Genomic DNA, 21,314 nt, shown 5'->3' on the forward strand with positions numbered 1-21,314 from the left:
CAGTATACTCTTGCCTGGGACGGTAAGTATATCAGTCTTGAGCGGTGCTGTAAATTGTTCATCAGTGTCATATATTGTTACTGTGCTCTTTTCATATATTGTTTCTTTACATAACTTTGTAAAAAAAATTGCATTTTTCCTCGGGGTGTATTCACTGAAGCTGGAGTTTGCAGGTAAGTTTACCGTTGCACCTCTCTCACATCAATGACCCCGCATAATGCATAGTTACATTTATGACATATATTTCTATATACTCTGCTGGATTTAACATAACTATATCCAACATTAGAAACATCATTCCTAGTACTGTTGAATGTCCAGACCGTTCCTAACCCTTCTTACAGGGGAAGCCTGCTGGGTTTGGTCAATCGTAATGTATAGTGAAGTCAGGGAGTTGAAGTGATAATTCACCTTGAGAATCCCGGTTTAGGGGGTACTTTTATCTCTTCTACATTAAATGCTCTTCTAGCATGGTGCTCCACTGATGCAGTTAAGTATATGGTCCTACGCCGATGCTCTGCATCAATGCAGTCAGTACGTTAGCATACACTATTGCAGCAAGTATAAAAACTGTGTTCACGGACTCAATTTCAACTCAACCACCGGAAACCCAACTTTTTTCGACAGAGTTTTGTGATCAGCCGAGAAAGAGGAATCAAACAGAAGAGAGGGAGGAGAGCAGAGAGTTGAGACTAGGAAGGTTCCTCTTGCTCAGCCTGTCAGGGCCCAAGGTCCAGCCTGGGTGGGTGGGGTGTGCAGGGAAGGGGGTGCATGGAGGAGGACATCTGGCTTCTCTTCCTGTAGAAGAGGCTCAGGACTGGGAAAGCGAATCCAGGGGACAAGCTGACCATGGAAGATGTAAGTTACTCCTTGTCCTCTCTGCGGACTCTTGTCACTTTGTTGTATGGTCGGTGCAGTAACTCTAGTAGGCATGTGGGGGATATTAACCCCTTCACAGCTGGCAAGGCTGTTTAGCACGATAGTGACAGCTAGTGGTACTACTAACATAGCTTTTGGCGTACGGCTGCACTCATCTTAAAGCAGATAAAACTAAACCTACGAATGTTGTGCTTTTACTTTCCGAATGCCACTTTCCGACTTGGATGTTAAAATTGTTAAAGCTAGAATGTTTACCATGAATAGAAAATATAGGTATAGAAATTCCAAACCAGGTGGTGGATTTAGATTTGGACGTGTTGTTTAGTGCTGACTTTCTATAAAACTGAGGTGATGAAATGACATCTTACATTTGAGTTGTACCAGAGATGAAACAGTTAAATAGGTGTCGTTTTTTTTTTTGTGCACCGCAAGGCCAGGATACCGCACTCTTCTACTGCCAGTGACACAAAGATGCTGAGATCAGAGATTCTCTGTGGAAACTGAGCCCAAGGAGCCTGATTTAGCAAAAAATGACGAGTTGCTCGTAAAACTCTAAAGCTAGTTTGCCTCATATCCTCGTGTTTAACAAAACTATTAAAAAGAACAGGAAAATATTTAAAAACAAAAATGGAATTTCTTGTGTCCCTGTATTTGTACTTGTTTTATGTTTCCCATATAATAATTTGATACAGTAATTTCTGCTACTATCTGTGGGAGATACTTGAGTAAAGGTAGCAGATAAAGTCTTAGACTCTTTAGGTAGTGACGGATGTGGGATTATAATGTCTGGCTAGGGGTTATGGGTGTTTAGCGATACAGTTTCTTGGGAAGGTGGGCTACACGCTGCTCCCACCCACTCTCATCTGGAATACGTTCCTGACTGCACTGAGGGGGTTAATGCGGTAACAGCTGTGTGTCAAGCTGGTGTCGTTTCCTCTGCATTGCCAGGACTGCGCTCTGAAATCACAAATGTTTTGTAGCTGATTAAAATTTTCCAGCTCTCGTGTAGAAGAGCACTTTACATGTTAACCCATTCATTCTATTAAAACCTATAAATTAACTCTTTCATCCCAAGTGATACTATATATTCTAAGCAAAGATAATATTCGTACTATAGAAATAAGAGATAATCATGGAGTGAGCAGCTGGTGAATCTTCACAGGAACTTATTAAAGGTCACTTTTCTGAATTCTGACATTTTAGTTCTGTCCACTAAGTAAAGCTATGCTTGGCAGGAACCATCCTAACTTCATGTTCTCAGCATCTGAATGATTATTCCTCCCCATTAAGTTATCTTTTCCCTTTTGTTAATATGGTGGCTGTTGTTGATTGGTTCGGGACTGGAAATGGTTTAGATATTCTAACAAAATAATTACACCAATTTTATAAAAAGATAAATATAAAAAGGTCTCCCTTTAAAAAGTAATTTTATACTCATTTATATTTACAGTCCTCCATGGTTACCATCTGCACCACATTTGCTTTAAAAAGTCCAAGAAATGATGGCCCTGCAACACCCGTTTTCCTTTCTTTTTTAATAAAACATAAATATGATTTATTATTTATTATGATCTCATAATGCAAGACATGTGAATGAATACAGTTGTTGGCGACATAGCTGGGGGTTCTACTGGTACCCCATTATCAACTAGAAATATGTAAGAAACAGAGGACACAAGAAAGACTCAGCAAGGATGTAAGGGAATAAAGGCCAATAAACAATTCTGCATCTCCATGCATCCTCACTATGTAATGTTGGTGATGTAGAACACATCTATGATGAAATGAGATTCATGGTATGTTTGTCCTCTGCAGAACTGGCCGTATTACTATATTATAGTGTATCTTAAAACATATTCCGAAGGTTGCATCGCATTCAGTTCTAATATATTGCATTTCTACCTGCTGTTGGCTTAAATGCTGCTTTATAAATAACATTCCGCAGGTTTCTGGTGATCGCTCCAAAGAGAGTAGTTTTAGAGTTTATTCACTAAAGAGGAAGTTTGAGCCTTAGAATCGTGGATTCATCTTACAGACTTCTCCTTACATTATGAAGGTACAACCTCAGTGATTATCTGTTCCAAGAATAGTTTGGATGACCATGTATGAAGCACATATCAATCAGTGAGAGCCACCTCATTGATTGAACTATGAATTATTCAAGGCCAGTTCAGCCCTCCTTGGAGATAACTCTTCTAGAGATGACCTGTTGATAACAATGAATAGTAAATTCAAGCAGTTGAAACCAAAGCTCTCCTGCAAACTCTCCTTCCAACTCATGTTTAGTGAATAGATCATGTAGTTCTCAACCTTGGTGTCCCATAAAATAAATTTGGACCATAATTAAGGTAGCAGAATCCCTTGGCATCTTTCTTCCTGTTCTGTTAAGTGAGTCTATGGCAAAGTGCCCAGTTTATCTTACTTTGGAAACAATGTTCAAATACCAGGTGTGCATGGCGTCATCTGAGTCCCTTTTTGAACTCCAAAGGGATTCAGATGGCCAATTTCTAGTCTAACTGTAAACATGGCAGCAGATACTTTGTAACTGCTATGATGTAGGCAAGTGCTTGAATAAACCAGTGTTGTCTTGTACATCATCCTAAAACCCTTTATTGTATCTCTTGGTTTTACTCTAATATGGTCCTTCCAACACTTTTTTCGCTCCTTGCTCCTGATGCTCCATAATGCAAAAACCTCAGGTTGCTACCAGATTGGTGATTTTGTTAGCCTTCAGGTAACAAATAAATATAAAATTAAACATGTGCTCTTAGGGACCTCTCTCACCACCTCTCTCCTTTTGGAAACATCCTTTAATTTATAATATGAGGCGCAGAGAACCATTAACCCTTATTGTAGCCTGTCCTTGAATTGGGCTTGGTGAAGGCTAAACCTGAAGTATACATTTTCAAATTAATTACTTGATCTGATGTGATTAGCTTTGTTAATTTTTTTTCCTCTAGGGGTGTATTGGCTAAAGCAGGGACATTTCAAATCATGATTAGTTATCACGGGGTTAGTTGAGATTATTTTGCAGAAGATACTCATCAAGCTTGGCCCATCATAATACATATGGATCTTTGTGAATTCAACATTTTAAAGATGCTGTTCCACTTGGACAAAACATTAATTACACTCTATAGTATATTAAGCAAATAAACCTTAGCAGATCCATCATTTTATTTCCTGGTCTGAAGGTTTAATCACCGAAGCAACACAGAAATGTTTAAGAAGTTTTCATAGTTTCTAGGGCAACATGTTTCTATGCCTGCCTTTTCATCATTTTATTTTTAAATGTATTTATGTCTCTGTGGGTGGATTTTGCCAGTCGTAGTCAAGGGCATGTAAGTATGAAGTCACAGGTACTCGCATTAACTCACAACCAACTCATATATTCATTAATATGGGATGATTGCAAGCCATAGAAAGCAACTGCATGCATGTTAAGTTGAATCACGTCGGTAGACGTTACACTTAACTCAACTGATATTTACAATTTTAGTAAATAGATCCCTTTGGTGACCCAACAAAAAAATGTAACATGTCTTACACTTTGGCTACAAATTCCATGTTGACTGGGAAGTTTAGAATTTCACTTCTGAGTAAATGACAGAAGAAAACAGAATTGGTATTTTTGCCTGTCTATAGAGCTGCTCCCTGTTTCTATTTCAGTGATATCACATTGTGTCTTAACTTCCTCTGTGTAAATTCATGAGGTTCCTGTTACCTGCTCATTTCCCTTTCACTCTTGTACAGAATCAGTTGTCGTTACACATTGTATTTACAAAAATATTACCATGCACATCTTACTACGCAGTGCGGTGGCTACACAACACAGCAGGATAGTGTCTGTTCTAGAATATGACTTATTCATTTCATTAAATCATAGTGAAGAGATCTTGAAGTCGCTAAAGTCTCTTTAAAGCACCCACTTTCTCTAAAGCATCTCTGTTTGGCTTTTTGAAGTGGGGGGCAGAATGTCACTATCCTAATAATTTGTACACTTGTATAGACAGCATTTATTCTATTTACTGGCCAATCCAATCGGCCCCTAGCAAAAATTGCATTTGTGTAACTAAAATCCAGAGCACATTGGTAGCGTGGAGTATTATTCCAATGCATAGTATCAGTTTCATTATTATTGAATAAGCCTTTCAAGTAAAACAAAAACAAGTTCCTTTTTACAGCCGTAACCACAAAAGATATTCCACAGAATAAGTGCAATAATGCTACCAATTATAGACTAATAAGGACAGAAGACCCAGGAGACCTACCAATGTTTTGGCTGGATTAAGCCTTCGTCAAGGGTATTCATTCATTGGTTAAAGCTCATTCTAGCCATATGTGTGACGTTTCTTTCATTGTGTTGAGCAACAAATGTGCTGTGCATTATTCTTATTGTTTATATCCTACGTTTATTCACAACTGATATTTGAATAACAGTACAGTTTTTTTTATAATGATGCAGTGGCTTCAACAGTCATTTTCACATTAACAGATTAGTGAGTAAAAACATTTCTACCCATAAATAACATGCGCACAAACACTTACACCATATTACACTCATGCTAACACCATATAACACCCATACACAAATTCTAACACCATACGTTTATACACACTCTCTAATACCACATCGTAACACATAGGCATACATACTAACAGCATATACTTACACATTCAAAATGCAAAATCCATACACTAAAACAAACACACGCTACCTCCATACAGTAACACACACACACTCTAACAACATACTGTTTCACATACCTATTTACACACACCTACTCTAAGACCATATACTTGGAACAGCCTCGCATAAGAAATGGTAGGGGTTAATGCATTGAGGGAATTTAAACATGCATGGGATAGACATAACGCTATCCTGAATCTAAGACAAGACCAAGGACTGGTTTGGGCCAAAGTTTCTATGAGGCTTTGAGGATTTAGTCCTACCAAGCTAGATATTAATGCTCGTGTCTCTTTCTTCTGTTTGTCAACAGGGTGTAAAGGGGAATAGCAATACCTCAACAGCATCTCGGGTTACTTTCAAAGCCGGCTGGTTAAAGAAAAGCAGTGGCCTCCTAGGTTTGTGGAAAGATCGCTATATTCTACTACTGAAGACCAAGTTGCTGGTGTGCGAAAGTGAGGTAAGCAGCAGCCTGTTGCATTCGACTCCTTGTTCTGCCGACTGCAGTACAAGTATAGTTGTCAATATAAATGCAGATCACACTGGTACATTATTCCAGAGCAGAGAAGGGTTTGCATTAGTTGATATGATCTTGTCTGGTCTAAAGTTTGGGAGATGAATCCATAAAAGAATTGAGCATGGTGGGGCTTGCACATCCAGTACCCACCGCAAACAGGTTTAACCCTACACCTAATCTGTGTACAGCCAATAGAGTTTAGATGCACGGACATGTACATGGCATAAACTTTATCAGCATTGCCATAAAAGCCAGAATATCACATGACTGCTACAATGGCAACCTTCAGATAAACCAAGTTTATTGGAATAATGTAAAAAATCTCTTTAGTGGCACACTATATATCTGTGCCCAACATTGTATGTTGTAGCCACCTAGCTTTGGCCACCATGTTATCGGGGGTAGAAACACAGAATGGCGTGTCCCTGTCTGCTTTTCCACAGCTCCGCTTCTTCTCTTGTCTCGTCTTGTTCTGTTTTCTTCTGCCTTCTTCCACTTCTCCCCAATGTCTTCTTTCTTCGTCCGCTTCTCCATGAACCACGCCTCCTGGAGTAATTCAACAAAAGGGCACACCCTCTCCCCAGTTGGAGAAATGCTAGACAGACTGTCCCCGTGGCTCCGACCTTTTTGCAGAAGTTTTCCAAAAGGCCAGACTAACGCAGACAGATTCATGGCCTCTCTGAGTACAAAAGGGCGGAGCCAGAGGGTACTTCGGGAGGCTTGGTTCACAAAGAAGCAGACGAAGAAAGAAGGCACAGGGAGAAGTGGACCATGAAATATAAGCTGCGGGAAAGGAAACAGGGACATGGAAGCAGTCAGTGGAGAAGGTAGGGACACACTGAGAGAGAAGCCATGAGAAAGTGGGTGAGACTTTAAGTGAGAGTGAGTGTGTGAGAGAGTGAGTAAGACTTTGTGAGATTGTGGGTGTGTGGGGGGGACAGGGTTGTCAAATATTTGATCCTCTCCAGGTGCCAAATGCTCTAGGTATGCACCTTCCTAGGGATACATTTTGAGAACGAAAATTGTAAGGCTCCCATGAAGCGGGTGTGAGTTTCCTGTGCTGTCACCATGGGTCTTCCGTCTGCCAGGAATCTCAGGCACCTGCGACTTCTGCCAAGTAACATATTTTTTCTAAGAAACTTGGCAAGAATAGTGTGGAAAAATCTCTTCTTTAGCAAAGCTTGGGTATGTGAGATAAGCTAAGCTGACACCTGTCAGTTCTGGGTAATGTGCCAGCTGTTTGCAGTAATTGCTCCGCTCATCTATTGTGCTGGGGCACATGTGTATCTGCATACAGGATTTGGAAATGTTTTATTCACAGAAAACTGAGCTCCTGATGCATGGAAAAATACACAGGAAAATGTAGGAAGGTGTCAAAAATGGCTAAAAGTGAAAAATAAAATAGCAACAATAATAAGGTCTACTCCCTGAGCATGTAAGTTGACAAAATTAATCATGTTACAGTTTAATTAACCCATACTTTGCTTTACAAGTTGCAAAGGTTTACTCCAAGCACTGATAAAATAAAAAGAGGCTAAAACATGTGGCCTATGAGTGATCACAACCCTTTTCCCTACCCTTTTGTGGTAGAGTAGGGGGTATTTATTAATTAAATCATTATTCTTTTGAGGGATATAGAGCACACCTACACCTCCTGCTCAGTGGAATGGGGGTCAAAAAATCATGATGACCCTACGAGAGGCACTGAGCCTTAAACAAGGGATAGAGGCTTAAAATCCAACGAACACTCTCAGGGGGCATGTCACCCACCTATGAGTTCCCCATTGGGCAGCAGATAGGGTGGTAAAAATCAACCCTTTGGGGAGATATGGAGCCCACCGATTATTGTAAAGCCCACCTATTCAGCCTGTAAAAAAAAGTTATCTTAACTGGCTCTTTAATCTTTAGTTCTTTAATCTTTAGTTCTTTAATCATAGGTATCATTGTAACATATACTGGGATTTATTGAATAATACATAGTACACAGACACAGCTCCCAGAACTTGCTGACATGTTTTTCCCATGAACTTTACACATTTAGGATGAACAGAAATGCTTGGAGACACTGGAGCTCAGCAGCTATGAACGGTGCCAGGATCAGAGAGCTTTCCTCAAGCGCAAAAGGCATTTCACCCTTATCCCATCACCAGGCACCAAGGTAGAACAATCGCATTGCAGTCTAATATACATGTATTACTTTACTAAAGTAGAAGAGAAAGGTGTACTCCTTCACTATGGTGTATATTGCGAAACGTCTCATAGGTGGCCTATGCTTGTCAATCAATCATTTGTAAGCATGAATTTCTGACACACAAAGTGCAGATATGGTGTTGGCTTTTTTGTCTGTGCCCTCCACCTCATACAGAGATCACGATACCACATAATAGAAAGGGTTAACTCTACACAGTCCCATAGGTCCTTCTGCAAATTCTGACTCATAGTGAAGAAGCGACTTCCCAGAACAGGCAGCCCATCAGGAAGCCATGAGCACAAGATCTACCCACTCTCTGCACACAACCTCAAAACCAGAGCAGTCTCTTAGGGGAATATAATATTCGTATGTGTTCACTGTCCAACATTTCTAAAATGTATGGATCACACGGGGATCTGTCAGATGGGCCTGGGGCATGTCCTATTAAATGAATAAAACTGTAACTGTTAAGCTAAGCAGAAGCCCATGCTCACTAGAATTGATTACACGTCTTATCTGTTTTTTATTGTTACATGCATTGTAAACCCACAGTGGAGACAATGTGACACTGATATAGTTGGTTTAGTTATTGTTAATAATGTTCAAGCCCAAGGTATTTTGGAGGTATCACAAAGAGAATGATAAGGATGTTAATGACGATGAGGGCCTGCTCTGGCTGTGCACCTAGGACCATTAGATGTGGCCACAGACATAATCACCCTTTGTTAAAGGTGAATACATTAATTGACAGCATTTTAAAAGGGCTTTAAAGGTTTTCTCAGGCCTTTTCTTTCTTAATCCCAATTAGAACTCGTTATAGCTCTGTTTGCAGTTTGGTGTTTCTGTACTGAATTACAGAGCCAAATTCTGCAGGCTCCTTACAGAGGTGTCTGTTATATATCTAGCAGGGTTTTGTCCCTCATGATCAACCGTGTCTGGTGCCTAATAGTGTTTTTCTCCTTACATTGCTCAACCAAAGATAAAATGGTTACGTAAGACTGGAAGTATGACTGATTTGCAACATCGGTGTTTGGGAAAGGAACTTCGGTTAACAAACACAACGGAGAATGAAACACTCATTTGGACTGGGCATAAACATTGCCTTTTATGAGCAGTGTGTTGCCGGGAGTGTGCCACAATGTTTTGTCCATCTAGGTGATCATTTTGACCCACGGAGGTCTGACCCAGGCAACAGCTGAGAATTATGTAATAAGATCTTTTAAGCAATTGCAATATAAGTGGTAATGGTGTGTTACATATATGTCTCTGCACAATAATGTTTTTTTCTACATAACGGGGACTTCCCAGGGTAGAAACACTCTTCTAGAGGAAACAGAATTTAGTAGATGGATAGCAAGAAGGGAGTGGTCAGGGGTATTATACACTATATGGACAAAAGTATTGGGACACCTGACCATTACTCCAAAAAGGGACTTTTATGACATTGCATTCTAAATACACAGACATTGATATGTAGTTGGTCCCCACTTTGGGGCTATAACAGCTTCCACTATTCTGGGAAGGTTTTCCACAAGATTTTGGAGTGTGTCTGTGGCAATTTATGTCCTTTCATCCAGTAGAGCACTTGTGAGGTCAGGCACTGATATTGGACAAGAGGAAAAACAAAATGCACCAAAATTGAGCGAGAGAGTATGCCTTTTGCTGGATAAGTGAATCCTTCCCATGTTTGTGTTTTAGGTTAATTTGACTATTTAATCATGGACAGCCAGTGGGACTCAAAAGAGAAAAAGTTACAAAAAGATTCAAATGGAGGGATGAGCAACTAGTGAGGAAGAGCAGCATTGATGATTTTTGTTTTTAGGTGCAAGATGTGAAATTTCTGGCAAGGAATGCAGAAGAGAGGGACACGTGGATCCAGGCACTAAATGATGGAATAAACCGAGGCAAAAACACAATTCTTGATGAGGTACTGGATAATTCAATCACAAATACAATATTTGAAAGTGGAGAATATTGTTTGCTTCTAATAAATCCAGAAATATTTGAATGACAAAATCCACTACAAGTATTGTATATGCAACACTATAAGAGAAGCAAAAGCAATATTAAGCTTTGGTTGGTTAAAGTTTTACCATTGGCCACCATGGGCATGTATGAGATTCCCATTCCCATAAGCTATGCCATCAATTGCTTAACATTATTATTATTATTATTTATTGTTTTATATAGCGCCATCAAATTCCGTAGCGTTGTACAATGGGTGGACAGGACAAAACAAGTAGTATGTAACATAACAATTTGACTTACAGTAACAACAGGTTATACTTTAGCGATAGCTAAACAACCGTTTTATATATCAGAGCATGTATTGTACAAATACCGTATTGGCTCGGATATAGGCCGCCCCCGTATATAGGCCGCACCCTAAAAGTTTGGTGCTTTTTTAAAGAAAAAGTTTTTTTTCTTTAAAAAAGCACCAAAAAAAACATGCTGCCACTGTCCTCCCCCCCGAGATATGCTGCCACTGTCCTCCCTCCCCGAGATATGCTGCCACTGTCCTCCCTCCCCGAGATACGCTGCCGCTGTCCTCCCTCCCCGCGATACGCTGCCGCTGTCCTCCCTCCCCGCGATACGCTGCCGCTGTCCTCCCTCCCCGCGATACGCTGCCGCTGTCCTCCCTCCCCGCGATACGCTGCCGCTGTCCTCCCTCCCCGCGATACGCTGCCGCTGTCCTCCCTCCCCGCGATACGCTGCCGCTGTCCTCCCCGAGATCCGCTGCCCTCCCTCCCCGAGATCCGCTGCCCTCCCTCCCCGAGATCCGCTGCCCTCCCTCCCCGAGATCCGCTGCCCTCCCTCCCCGCGATACGCTGCCGCTGTCCTCCCTCCCCGCGATACGCTGCCGCTGTCCTCCTCTGCCCCCCCTCCTCGACTTACCGGAGCAGACTCCCGGGTGTCTTCAGGGCCGGCGAGGGACATCTACGCAATACGCGTATGCAACTTCCGGTACCGTTACCGGAAGTTGCATTTGCGTATTGCGTAAATGTCTCCCGCCGGCCCCGCAAGACACCCGGGAGTCTGCTCCGGTAAGTCGGGGGTGGGCAGAGGTAAAACGCTTAGATAACCTCCCGTGCCGGCACCCCCCCCCCCCGTGGGAAGTGCTGGCAGGGGAGGCTGTCTGAGCGTATCGGGGAGAAGGATGCAGGTCCCCTGCACCGCTGCGGGGGATCTGTATCTTAACCCCGCTGCCTGCCCGGCGCCCGGGACTGCATGTCCCGGGCGTCGGGCGCTAGACCCCGAATATAGGCCGCACCCCCACTTTAAAAACTTAAAGTGGGGGAAAAAAGTGCGGCCTATATTCGAGCCAATACGGTAATTACATTTTAAGGACAGATAAAGGTTGGGATTCTCCCAGGATTTATAATTTTTGATACAGTGTATAGTTTGATGGTTTTTTAACCCCTTGTACTTTTGAGAGTTTGAGCATCAACTCTTATTTGTTTGGATTTATGTTTATGCTTCAAGCATAATAATTACCTTTTGACATTCTGCCTCTGTATGTATATTAGTTATATAATGCAATTCCGTAACACAAACTATTACAGTCGCTCTGATATGTAAGGCTGTCTTCTTGCAGGTGAAAGTGGACCCCACCATCTCATTAGAACATGTGACCAGGGACAGAGCAAGAATGGGAGCAGCAAAGAGAAGACCTCCCACCAGAATCCACCTTAAAGAAGTAAGTTGTAAAACTGCCCTGTCAAAGTAACTGTATATTTTTACATACGGTTAAAGATTTAACACATCTGATTCCATGGAAGGAGCAGCATACCCATTTTCAAGTAAACAGAGAAACTTCACTGATAGTTGTTTGAGTGAAATTCCATTGTTCTCTTATTCATTGTATTCTAGCTGACATCCTTCATGTGACAGTAACATTCCTCTGGGCACAGGCATTTTGAACACCATTACAACATATTATCCTAGTTTAGGATGGAATCAAGGTGTGTCTTGCCCATGCCACTAACATGCTAGCCTGCTGGGCAGACTACTTTGTCATATCAATGAAAAAAGTGGGGCTTAGGGGCAGAGTGTTATAAAGGGAAACATGTGAAAACATATAGCATAACTGTTTATATAATACAAGCTGTATATGAGCATGTATGTGTAAGTGTTTGTGTGTGAGCATGGATTTGTATGTGTATGTGGGCATGAATGTGTGTGGGCATGGATGTATAAGTCTGTATCAGCATGAATGTGTATGTGTGAGCATAGATGTGTATATGGGTGGATGTGTACATGTGTGAGAGGGAATATGTGTTACATATTCTTCTGCAGTTAAACCACACATTCTCCCCTTATTGCTATAGGTAGACCGGATGGTTTTTATAACTATAGATGCTTATAAAGCATACATGAGACAATGCAACAGTGATTTTAATGAAGTTACAAAGTATATATGTTTAATAAGTGGTCCCAGTTGAAGTGGAATACTGTCTCTATTTTTTTAATCAGGAATAATCTAAAACATTTTTTAGATTTTAATGTAAATAAAGTAATTAGTTGCAACGATTATTATTTTTCCTTTTTAATGGTTAGATGTGGACTAATACATCTAAATATGCCATGTATTATAATTATACAATAACAGTATAGACCACTCATGGGCATCATGTAGAGCAATTTGATTATTTTTGGTGGCCTTCTGATTAAGGAGCATTGTATAATATATAGTAATTATACTTTTTAAGTAAAAACTTAATCTTCTGTTTTAGAGGAGGATAAATTGGCACTTTATGAATATAATCTATGCACATTGCAAACTTTTCTGCCTGGGGAAGACGGTAGTCCTACTCTATATATGTGTAGAGTACATGTGTGTGGGCATGGATGTATAAGTCTGTATCAGCATGAATGTGTATATGTGAGCATAGATGTGTATGTGGGTGGATGTGTAAGTGTGTGAGAGGGAATATGTGTTAACATAAGGGTGGAGGGTGTAAGTGTGTGTTAGTGAGTATATGCTTGTGCATGTTTGTTGGCATGCGTCTGTAAGTCTGTGCAAATGTGCAAGCGTGTGTAAATTTAGTGTGTATGTGAGTTACCGAGGGAAGGGGTCGGACAAGGGGCTGATGGGGTGGGTGCCAAATACTCTAGGTACACCCCTGATCTTTAGTAAATATTAAGCAACAGTAGCATTAAAAATGTCCATCAGTAATACCGGTTTCTTCTGCAGGTTGCTGAAGCTGCTGAAGATGATTCTTTAAGGCTAGGTCTGGATACTCTGAAGACTGAAGTTTTAACAGTAATACCACGTGAACCTGAGGAAAGGGTACTTCAACCACAGAAAGAACCAGTAAAGATACCTATGCCACCTTCAAAACCGTCTTCCTCTATTTCCGCTGAAATGCATCAACAAGATAACTCAGAGGGTGTTTCTGAAATACCTCATCCACCATCTCCACCTCCAAAAACTGCCAAGGAAGGTATTTATGCCAGAGAAAAGTTTTTGTCAGAGGCTGAGGAAAGAAAACATGAGATCAAGACACCGAATAGTGGCAGCCAAGAAAATTTAGTAGAAGCAATATATACCCCTCCCAAACCTCCACCGAAGATTTTATCTGACAGAATGAAGATTAAATGGATGGGATCCTCTTCAGACATGTTGGAAACAGAAAGTATGAAATCACATGATAACGGTAGCAAAGAAAACTTGGTAGAATTTGAGACTGATGAACCTGAAACATCACATAGTCCTGTTCTACAAGCGTTTGAGGAAAAGGAAGCGGAAGCTCCAGTGATTGAACATAGTGTGAGCAATGTGGAAGGTGAGAGGCTGGAAGTCCCTAACGATGTGGTTAATAAGGACTTAACTGATGGAGATAGTCTGAATGAACCCTCCAGAGAAGATAAAGAAGAAGAAACAAATACAAAGTCAGAAACAAAAGACCAGCTTGAAGTTAGTGATGTCCAAGCCACAGAAACATATGAGAAGGTAGAATCTTTACCAAATGAAGGTTCAGATGAGGATACACATTCCCCAAAAGTAGAAGGATCCAGGATTCCCGACACAAAACCAAGGTCATCTTCCATGGGCAACTTACTGTGTGAATTCAGCATGGATAGTGAAAGTAAGACTATGCAAAAGAGCCACTTATTACATGTCACTAAGGACCATTTTCATGAAGTAGAGATGAAGCTGTCTCGTGGAAGGAAGACTACTGAGAGCCTTTTAAACCAAGTATTGCAAGGGCAACTGGTAAAGAGCCCTGAGGCCAATGGGCCAGACATTAATGCAGAGACTCTTCTGCATGAAGCAGTGAAACAACTCAGAGAAGCATCCATGGTGCTGCAAGAGATAAAGGAATCTAGTAATGCATCAGATATTCCTGAGGCAGTGACTGACAATCAGAAAGAGAAGACAAAGGAACTACTGACTCTTTACAGGAGGAGTGTCCCTTAATACCCTTGCGAATTGTTCATCTCAAAGGGTTGGGGACACCCTTCTTCTCAAACTCTTCTGAAGTTTGATCTATTACTTTTGGAGGCCACACTTGCAAGGGTTTTTAATTAGAAAGGCAGCTTACTTACAGTTAAATCTTCAGTGCAAGGTTTGTCAACTTAACAACCTTCCATCGTCTATTAAACAGACAGAATTATAAATTAATTGCAATGCTATATACACCTAGTGTCATTCCAGAAACCACTGTATTCAGTAAAGGTTCTCGATTGCAAAAATGTTGGTTGGCTCCTCTGTAATAAAGAAGGGGTTAAAACGCCAGACTGTATATTAGGCCTATTTCCAGAAAATGTTCCCAGTTTCCCGAGATACATTGTTGTTTATTTCCTCCCCTTGTAGACTCTTTGTCACCCTCCTCCCTCCCTAAGCTTCCAGCAGCTGTGTGTGGTACAGCTTCCATCAGAACTCAGCGTGTTTGCTCCCAGGCAAACACTCCAAAACCAGTGTAGATCAACGAAAACAATTTGTCTCCAGAAATATAAAAAAAAATAGTTAGGGCTCTCCGGTCAAGATATAATATGTTCCGTGCAACATGTACATTTTGTGTATGTAATGAACCGTATGTGCTTAATATTACAAATGTGTTCGTGAAATGTTACCCACTCACAATCCATATGTAATTGGCCTAAACATGGTGCGTGAGCTCACATGTCACTAGCTGAATGCTGTTACTAGGACTCTCTAACATAAGATTGTACCTGCCTGAATGGAGCAGATCATCAAGTCATCAACAATGGCATAAATATAGGAAAACTAAAGTATAGATTTACTGAGCAGCAAACACTTCAAAATGTAAAGCTAAGGTTGGACAAGGTACCTCCATTGTGTTTCTATGAACCATCCCGTCTGTCTTATGAACTTTGATTTCCGAATCAAGTCCTTTCAGGTTTTCAGGTTTTTGGTGTCTTTAAATGTTAGAACAGGCAGTGTTTGAGAAGGACCCGTTTGTGCTAATCTGTCCGTTTGGGTGGGTATCTAGTACCTGTACTGTCGAAGAGCAAAGCTGGGAACAAAACCACTCACCAGTTAAACCACACATTCTCCCCTTATTACTATAGGTAGACCGGATGGTTTTTATAACTATAGATGCTTATAAAGAATACATGAGACAATGCAACAGTGATTTTAATGAAGTTACAAAGTATATATGTTTAATAAGTGTTCCCAGTTGAAGTGGAATACTGTCTCTATTTTTTTAATCAGGAATAATCTAAAACATTTTTTATATTTTAGTGTAAATAAAGTAATTAGTTGCAACGATTATTATTTTTCCTTTTTTAATGGTTAGATGTGGACTAATACATCTAAATATGCCATGTATTATAATTATATAATAACAGTATAGACCACTCATGGGCATCATGTAGAGCAATTTGATTATTTTTGGTGGCCTTCTGATTAAGGAGCATTGTATAATATATAGTAATTATACTTTTTAAGTAAAAACTTAATCTTCTGTTTTAGAGGAGGATAAATTGGCACTTTATGAATATAATCTATGCACATTGCAAACTTTTCTGCCTGGGGAAGACGGTAGTCCAACTCTATATACCATATACCGGCCTTCCACAACTGAATACAGCAAGAACAGTCCTGATTTGGAATCTGTCCTTCTTCCCATATAGTTCACTCAAGTCTACAGCATGAATATCATAGTCCACGTTGTTTTTGAACTATAATCCCCATCAACCCTAGCTGTCCATCAATAATAGAATGATGGGAATTACAATCCAAAAATATCTGTGGAGTCTTAACCCCTTAATGACAAAGCCCGTACATGTACGGGCTCAAAATGCATTGTTTTCAATGGGTTTAGGGACCGCCCATTGTCCTTAAGGGGTTAATAAAGCCAGACGTTTAACAGGACTGTAAACAACCATCTAAATGTCAGTACAACTTGTAGTAGATTGTGAGCTCTAGGGAGCAGGATTCCCCTCCCTTTGTAACTTTTATGTGTGTTTTATTTTTGTATGCTTTGTCTCCATTTTAATGTCCTGCAGATTATTGGTGCTTTTATAAATAAATATCAATAAGCCTATTGGTGCATCTGAGTATAAATAGATTAATCCTGGCTTCTTAACAGTGCCCATTAAACCTTTATTGTAATGGGTGTGTGAGCTTTGTATCACCCTGGCACAGTAATTCATTAATACATAGCTGTAACATGTGTACAGAGCAGCCCTATATCTATACAACTCCTTGAGGTTTATGCAGCATTTATGGGCCATTTCCGCTTAACATGCAGCAAAGGAGAGTATATGCCCACCAGGCACAGGGACAGTTCTTAGAGTACATGGTGCTGCCCCTCTAGTTACTTGTCTTCGACTTAGAAGGAGGACATAGCTGTGACACACAGCACCCATCCAGTACAAGAGGATTCGCACATCCCTCATCCTGTCTGTAGATGATGTGGGCCAGCAATGGAATGTCTCACCCCCAACATTGGCAGCTCTGCCAACAATAACATGGTGAACAGCAGCTCAGTGTGATCTCTGCCAGGGCACTGAGAGCCATCAACAAAGAGTCTTTATACACTGTGTTGAGGAATGGCATATAGACTTCAACATAGCTCCATACAGCAGCTTACTGTTAGCCTTTTGGGACACAATTTGCTACTGGATACTTTTATCCTTAGTGTTAGGAGAAGATACACTTTGGTGTGAATTTTGATAATTTGATTTTCATTATATGCTGTATATAATTATTAACACAGGGGTGATAGTTTACCCAGTATTTTACATATTGGATGTGGTATGACATATATGTTATTACTCTAAGAAATTATTTTATGCCCAAATAACATCATTAATCATGCTAAATAACAGAAACAAAAGATTGTAAGCCTTCTCTGTTCTGCTACTCTTGAGTCCTTGATCACAAAGTGTTACAATGCTAAAAAAACATATGATTAGGGATATGTTGGAGAGGGGTGAGCTGCTGGACCTTCAGACCACGAGGACTAGGTTGGGACTGAGAGCATTCAACTGGTTTCCAAGTGCTGGAGCTTTAGGATAGCATTAGGGAAATAGAGTGTTCCAAATGATCTCTTTAGTATTGGGGCATGGCCTGATTAGGGACCCGCACAGGGCATCTGATACTGAAGATGCCTTCCTCAAAGCGTGTCTATGCAACGGAGTGTTAGGGCCGGAGATCTCTTTTGCTCTCGGGGATGTGGTTTTCGCTCCATCTCCTTTTTACACTGGAGGCTGTGATGGCAGAGCAGAGGTGGTGAATCAAATAAGTGACAATCTACAACTGAGCTGGTAATCTGAAGCTTTTTTTTTCAATTAAAGATATGAGGACAAACAGGAAGAGAAAATGGAAATTTCTATTTCTATTCATTTTTAGGGGGGGAGTTTATTTTGGGGTTTGAATGTTTGTTGGTTTAGGTTTTTACAGGTTCCTGTGAAGTGCTGAGGAGTAGCTATGTTTTCTCTTTTCCTTTTTTTCAGCTTCTGATTTGAGGACAGCATGCATTGTGATTTACACTGTAGAAATCGTCGGGGGCCTCTGGGTCAGGGCCTCTCTTTGTGTTATTGGCTGTTATTGTCTTCTGATTAATTGGATAACCATTAAATTAAAATACAATAAACTTAACAGGGAAAAAAAGCTTTAACATAACACATAACACATAATACATACATGCTACTATTTTATTTGTTTCCTATGATGTAGTACAATCCTACTACAGATCATTGGGGGAACCCAATAGTGTGTACCAAAATGGTTCTTCTGTATCCTGCAAATAATTATTGTATGTTTAGATTTGCCCTGTTCAAATGATATACATGCATAAAGTCCAAATGCAATATTTATAACTAAACTGGGGCTAGCCTTGTCCCCATGAATGGATAGCCGTGACCCCTTGTCAGTCACATCCCCTTCTTGTAGGGAGCAGGAGATGGGAAGGTCCAGGCAGCCAGCCCTGGGAAGTTCTCAAGTATGGAGAGAAGTTTATTTACAACTAGTGTATATGTCTGTCATTAAAATGGCACGCTAAAAAAAAGCATTCTATTTTTTTATACTTGTTTTTAATATATACTTCCTATGTTTATTTTACACACAATATTTAGATTATGAACAATATAAGATAAGGTAAAGCATTGCTATGTACACAACAATAAACATGACCGTAGGCAACAGTGTTTAACCTGAAAGTATGTGTGTGGGGGTTTTTTCAGCAAAGTGAAACTATATGTTCTCTCTCGCAAAAGAGAGAGAAGACAAATAGTGCAAGCTTTAGAGGGAGTTCATCTACTTGCGCTGGTTTTTGGAATTCAGTCTGTTGGCACTGCAGGGGGTGTTTTTGGGTAGAACCAATTTTAGGACCGTACTATGTGCACAGCATGCCTAGCAAGTAGGGACAGAGAGAGACACAGTCACTCTGTTCTAAGGCTGCACACATTACACATTATTAAGGGAGAGGAGAATATGTCTCCTTGGATAAGAAAAGTTTTACTACAAATGTGGTTAACAAATAACCCCAACTAAGTTAAGTTACAGCAGGTTTCTTCTCACTAGTTGAATTCAAAGAAATCTTGTGGGGAAATAGACCGTAAAAAGTATCACTCTCAGCCAGCAAAAGCTCTTCACAAATGCAAATTATTATTTTTATTGCCATTATGAGACTATATACGTATCATAGGAATGACTTTTTTAAAATCCCCACAGGAAATATATTTTATTAAATGGTTTCTTTAAAAGTATCATACTGAATGTGAAGAAAAATGTTTAAGGTGTGTTTCTATCAGGAAAAAAAACAGGTTTATTTTTTTACTACATCACCTTTATTAGGGAAACATTACTTTCTTTTAATATCACATAAATAAAGCATACACTTTGTCCCTGGACATTATCAAAATATGTAGTACTGATTCCATGTTGTTTCCCACCTAATGCGTTTACGATTTGTTTGGTGAAAATGATCAAGGAAGCCTTACTAATATAGCAAGTAAAGTTTGTAGAATCATTCTCTTAAGTGTTTCATTGATGAACGCTAAACAGTGAGGTTCAAGTTTAGCAATATGAACAAAACAAGAAGAACAGAAGGAAGGTGACAAGAGGAAGGGAACTGTTCTGCAAACCTTATGTTTGTTTGCTTAATCATTTTCATAAGGGTCAAAATGGTTAAGATGATCTCCCTCTCAGAAACAAGAGAAAACAAGCACAAATTAATAAATGTGGTGTATTAGTGTATATTTACTACGAGATGTATGGCATCATTATGGAAATTCGAAGTCAGAGACTGGTGCACCAGGCCCTGCTGGCACACAGGCATTCAGTAACCGAGGCACCAAGTGGGGTCACCTAATGTGACCCCTCTTTGCATTACATGCCCCTGCTACAGTAGAGATGCAGTGGCGCGGAAGCTCACATGGAGAGTGCAAGCTGCAGGCGAGTCTAGGGTCACAAATGCCTGAGTGAGAAATTCTGTTTGGCACCCCCCAGGTGGGCGTGACAATATTTGTAACTCCTCCCCTTAACAAACATAACCCCCTCTAACCACACCCACTCTTTAGTCCACCGCCATCTTTGTGCCTAAACAGCTTGTCAGTGCCATGTGGGCCCAAACAGGGCATTAGTGATACCTTTGCCCACCAAACAGCATTACACTAAATGTGATATCCATAGCTCTGACTGAAAGAAGCAGCTGAGCAGGTGAGACAGGACTCTGTGAGGTAAGATGGAGGTGGAGTAGTGTGTTTGTGTACGTATGTATATGTATGCATGTGTACCGTACTGCAGAGTGAGTGTGTGTATTATATATAGTATATATTTTTATATAGAGAGAGAGTGTGTTTGTATTAGAGTACAGGGTTAGCATGCGTTTTCATGAGCATATGGTGTGTAACTGTATGTTAGTGTAGAATGTTTGCATGAGTGTGTATGTGTGTTAGTATGTGGTGTGAGCATGTATGTGTTGGTGTCAGCATGTGGTGTTGGAGTGTCAGGTGCAAGCCTAGGGTTAATGGCACCTGGGGGGTGGGAAGGAGGAACTGGAATGTGTGTGCTTAGTATGTATGTACATTACTTATGGGTGGGCCCCACAGAAATTCTGCACCTAGGCGCAACTAACCCTAGGCTTTCCATTCCTTTCATAATTTATGCTTATGGGAGAATTGTAATTGGTGGAACATGGGTGGGGCAATGGGCGGGGCAATGGGATGGACATTTAATGTTTAAATAAAAAACACTTATTCCACCCCATTTACAAGGCATTTTACCTCCCCAATTACAAGGCATTTAAAAGGCAATTACTGTGTCAGGGCCTCTGTACAATTGGCTGGTATTATCATTATCAATGGCTGACACTGGTAAGGGTCTCCTGCAAGAAGTATTGGACGGCCCATGCATAATGCAAAATCGATTCACATAAAAGGCAGTTTTCAGTTGCTCTAGTTGGTATGTGATGCAATATTAGTGCATGCAGGAAGTGGTTTGCATGTTAATACGTTTGGTTTTTGTACATCCTCTAAGAAATGTAAAGTAAGAAAATAAGTCACTGAAGTAAACTGGAATAAAAAGCCAAGCAGCCGAGGGATCAATATATATAATGCGACAT

At 40.4% G+C, this 21,314-nt stretch overlaps 1 protein-coding gene across 1 annotated transcript; it reads left to right on the top strand.

Moving 5' to 3' along the window:
- Positions 1-767: 767 nt before the first annotated feature.
- Positions 768-15,350, top strand: PLEKHO2 (pleckstrin homology domain containing O2). The gene is made up of 6 exons (XM_053464785.1): positions 768-858; positions 5,880-6,026; positions 8,125-8,241; positions 10,097-10,201; positions 11,870-11,971; positions 13,469-15,350. The coding sequence occupies exons 1-6, from the start codon at positions 850-852 to the stop codon at positions 14,693-14,695; spliced, it is 1,707 nt and encodes a 568-aa protein (XP_053320760.1). The 5' UTR covers positions 768-849; the 3' UTR covers positions 14,696-15,350.
- Positions 15,351-21,314: the final 5,964 nt, after the last annotated feature.

The sequence above is a fragment of the Spea bombifrons genome, chromosome 4, assembly GCF_027358695.1.
Source record: "Spea bombifrons isolate aSpeBom1 chromosome 4, aSpeBom1.2.pri, whole genome shotgun sequence".
Taxonomy (NCBI): domain Eukaryota; kingdom Metazoa; phylum Chordata; class Amphibia; order Anura; family Pelobatidae; genus Spea; species Spea bombifrons.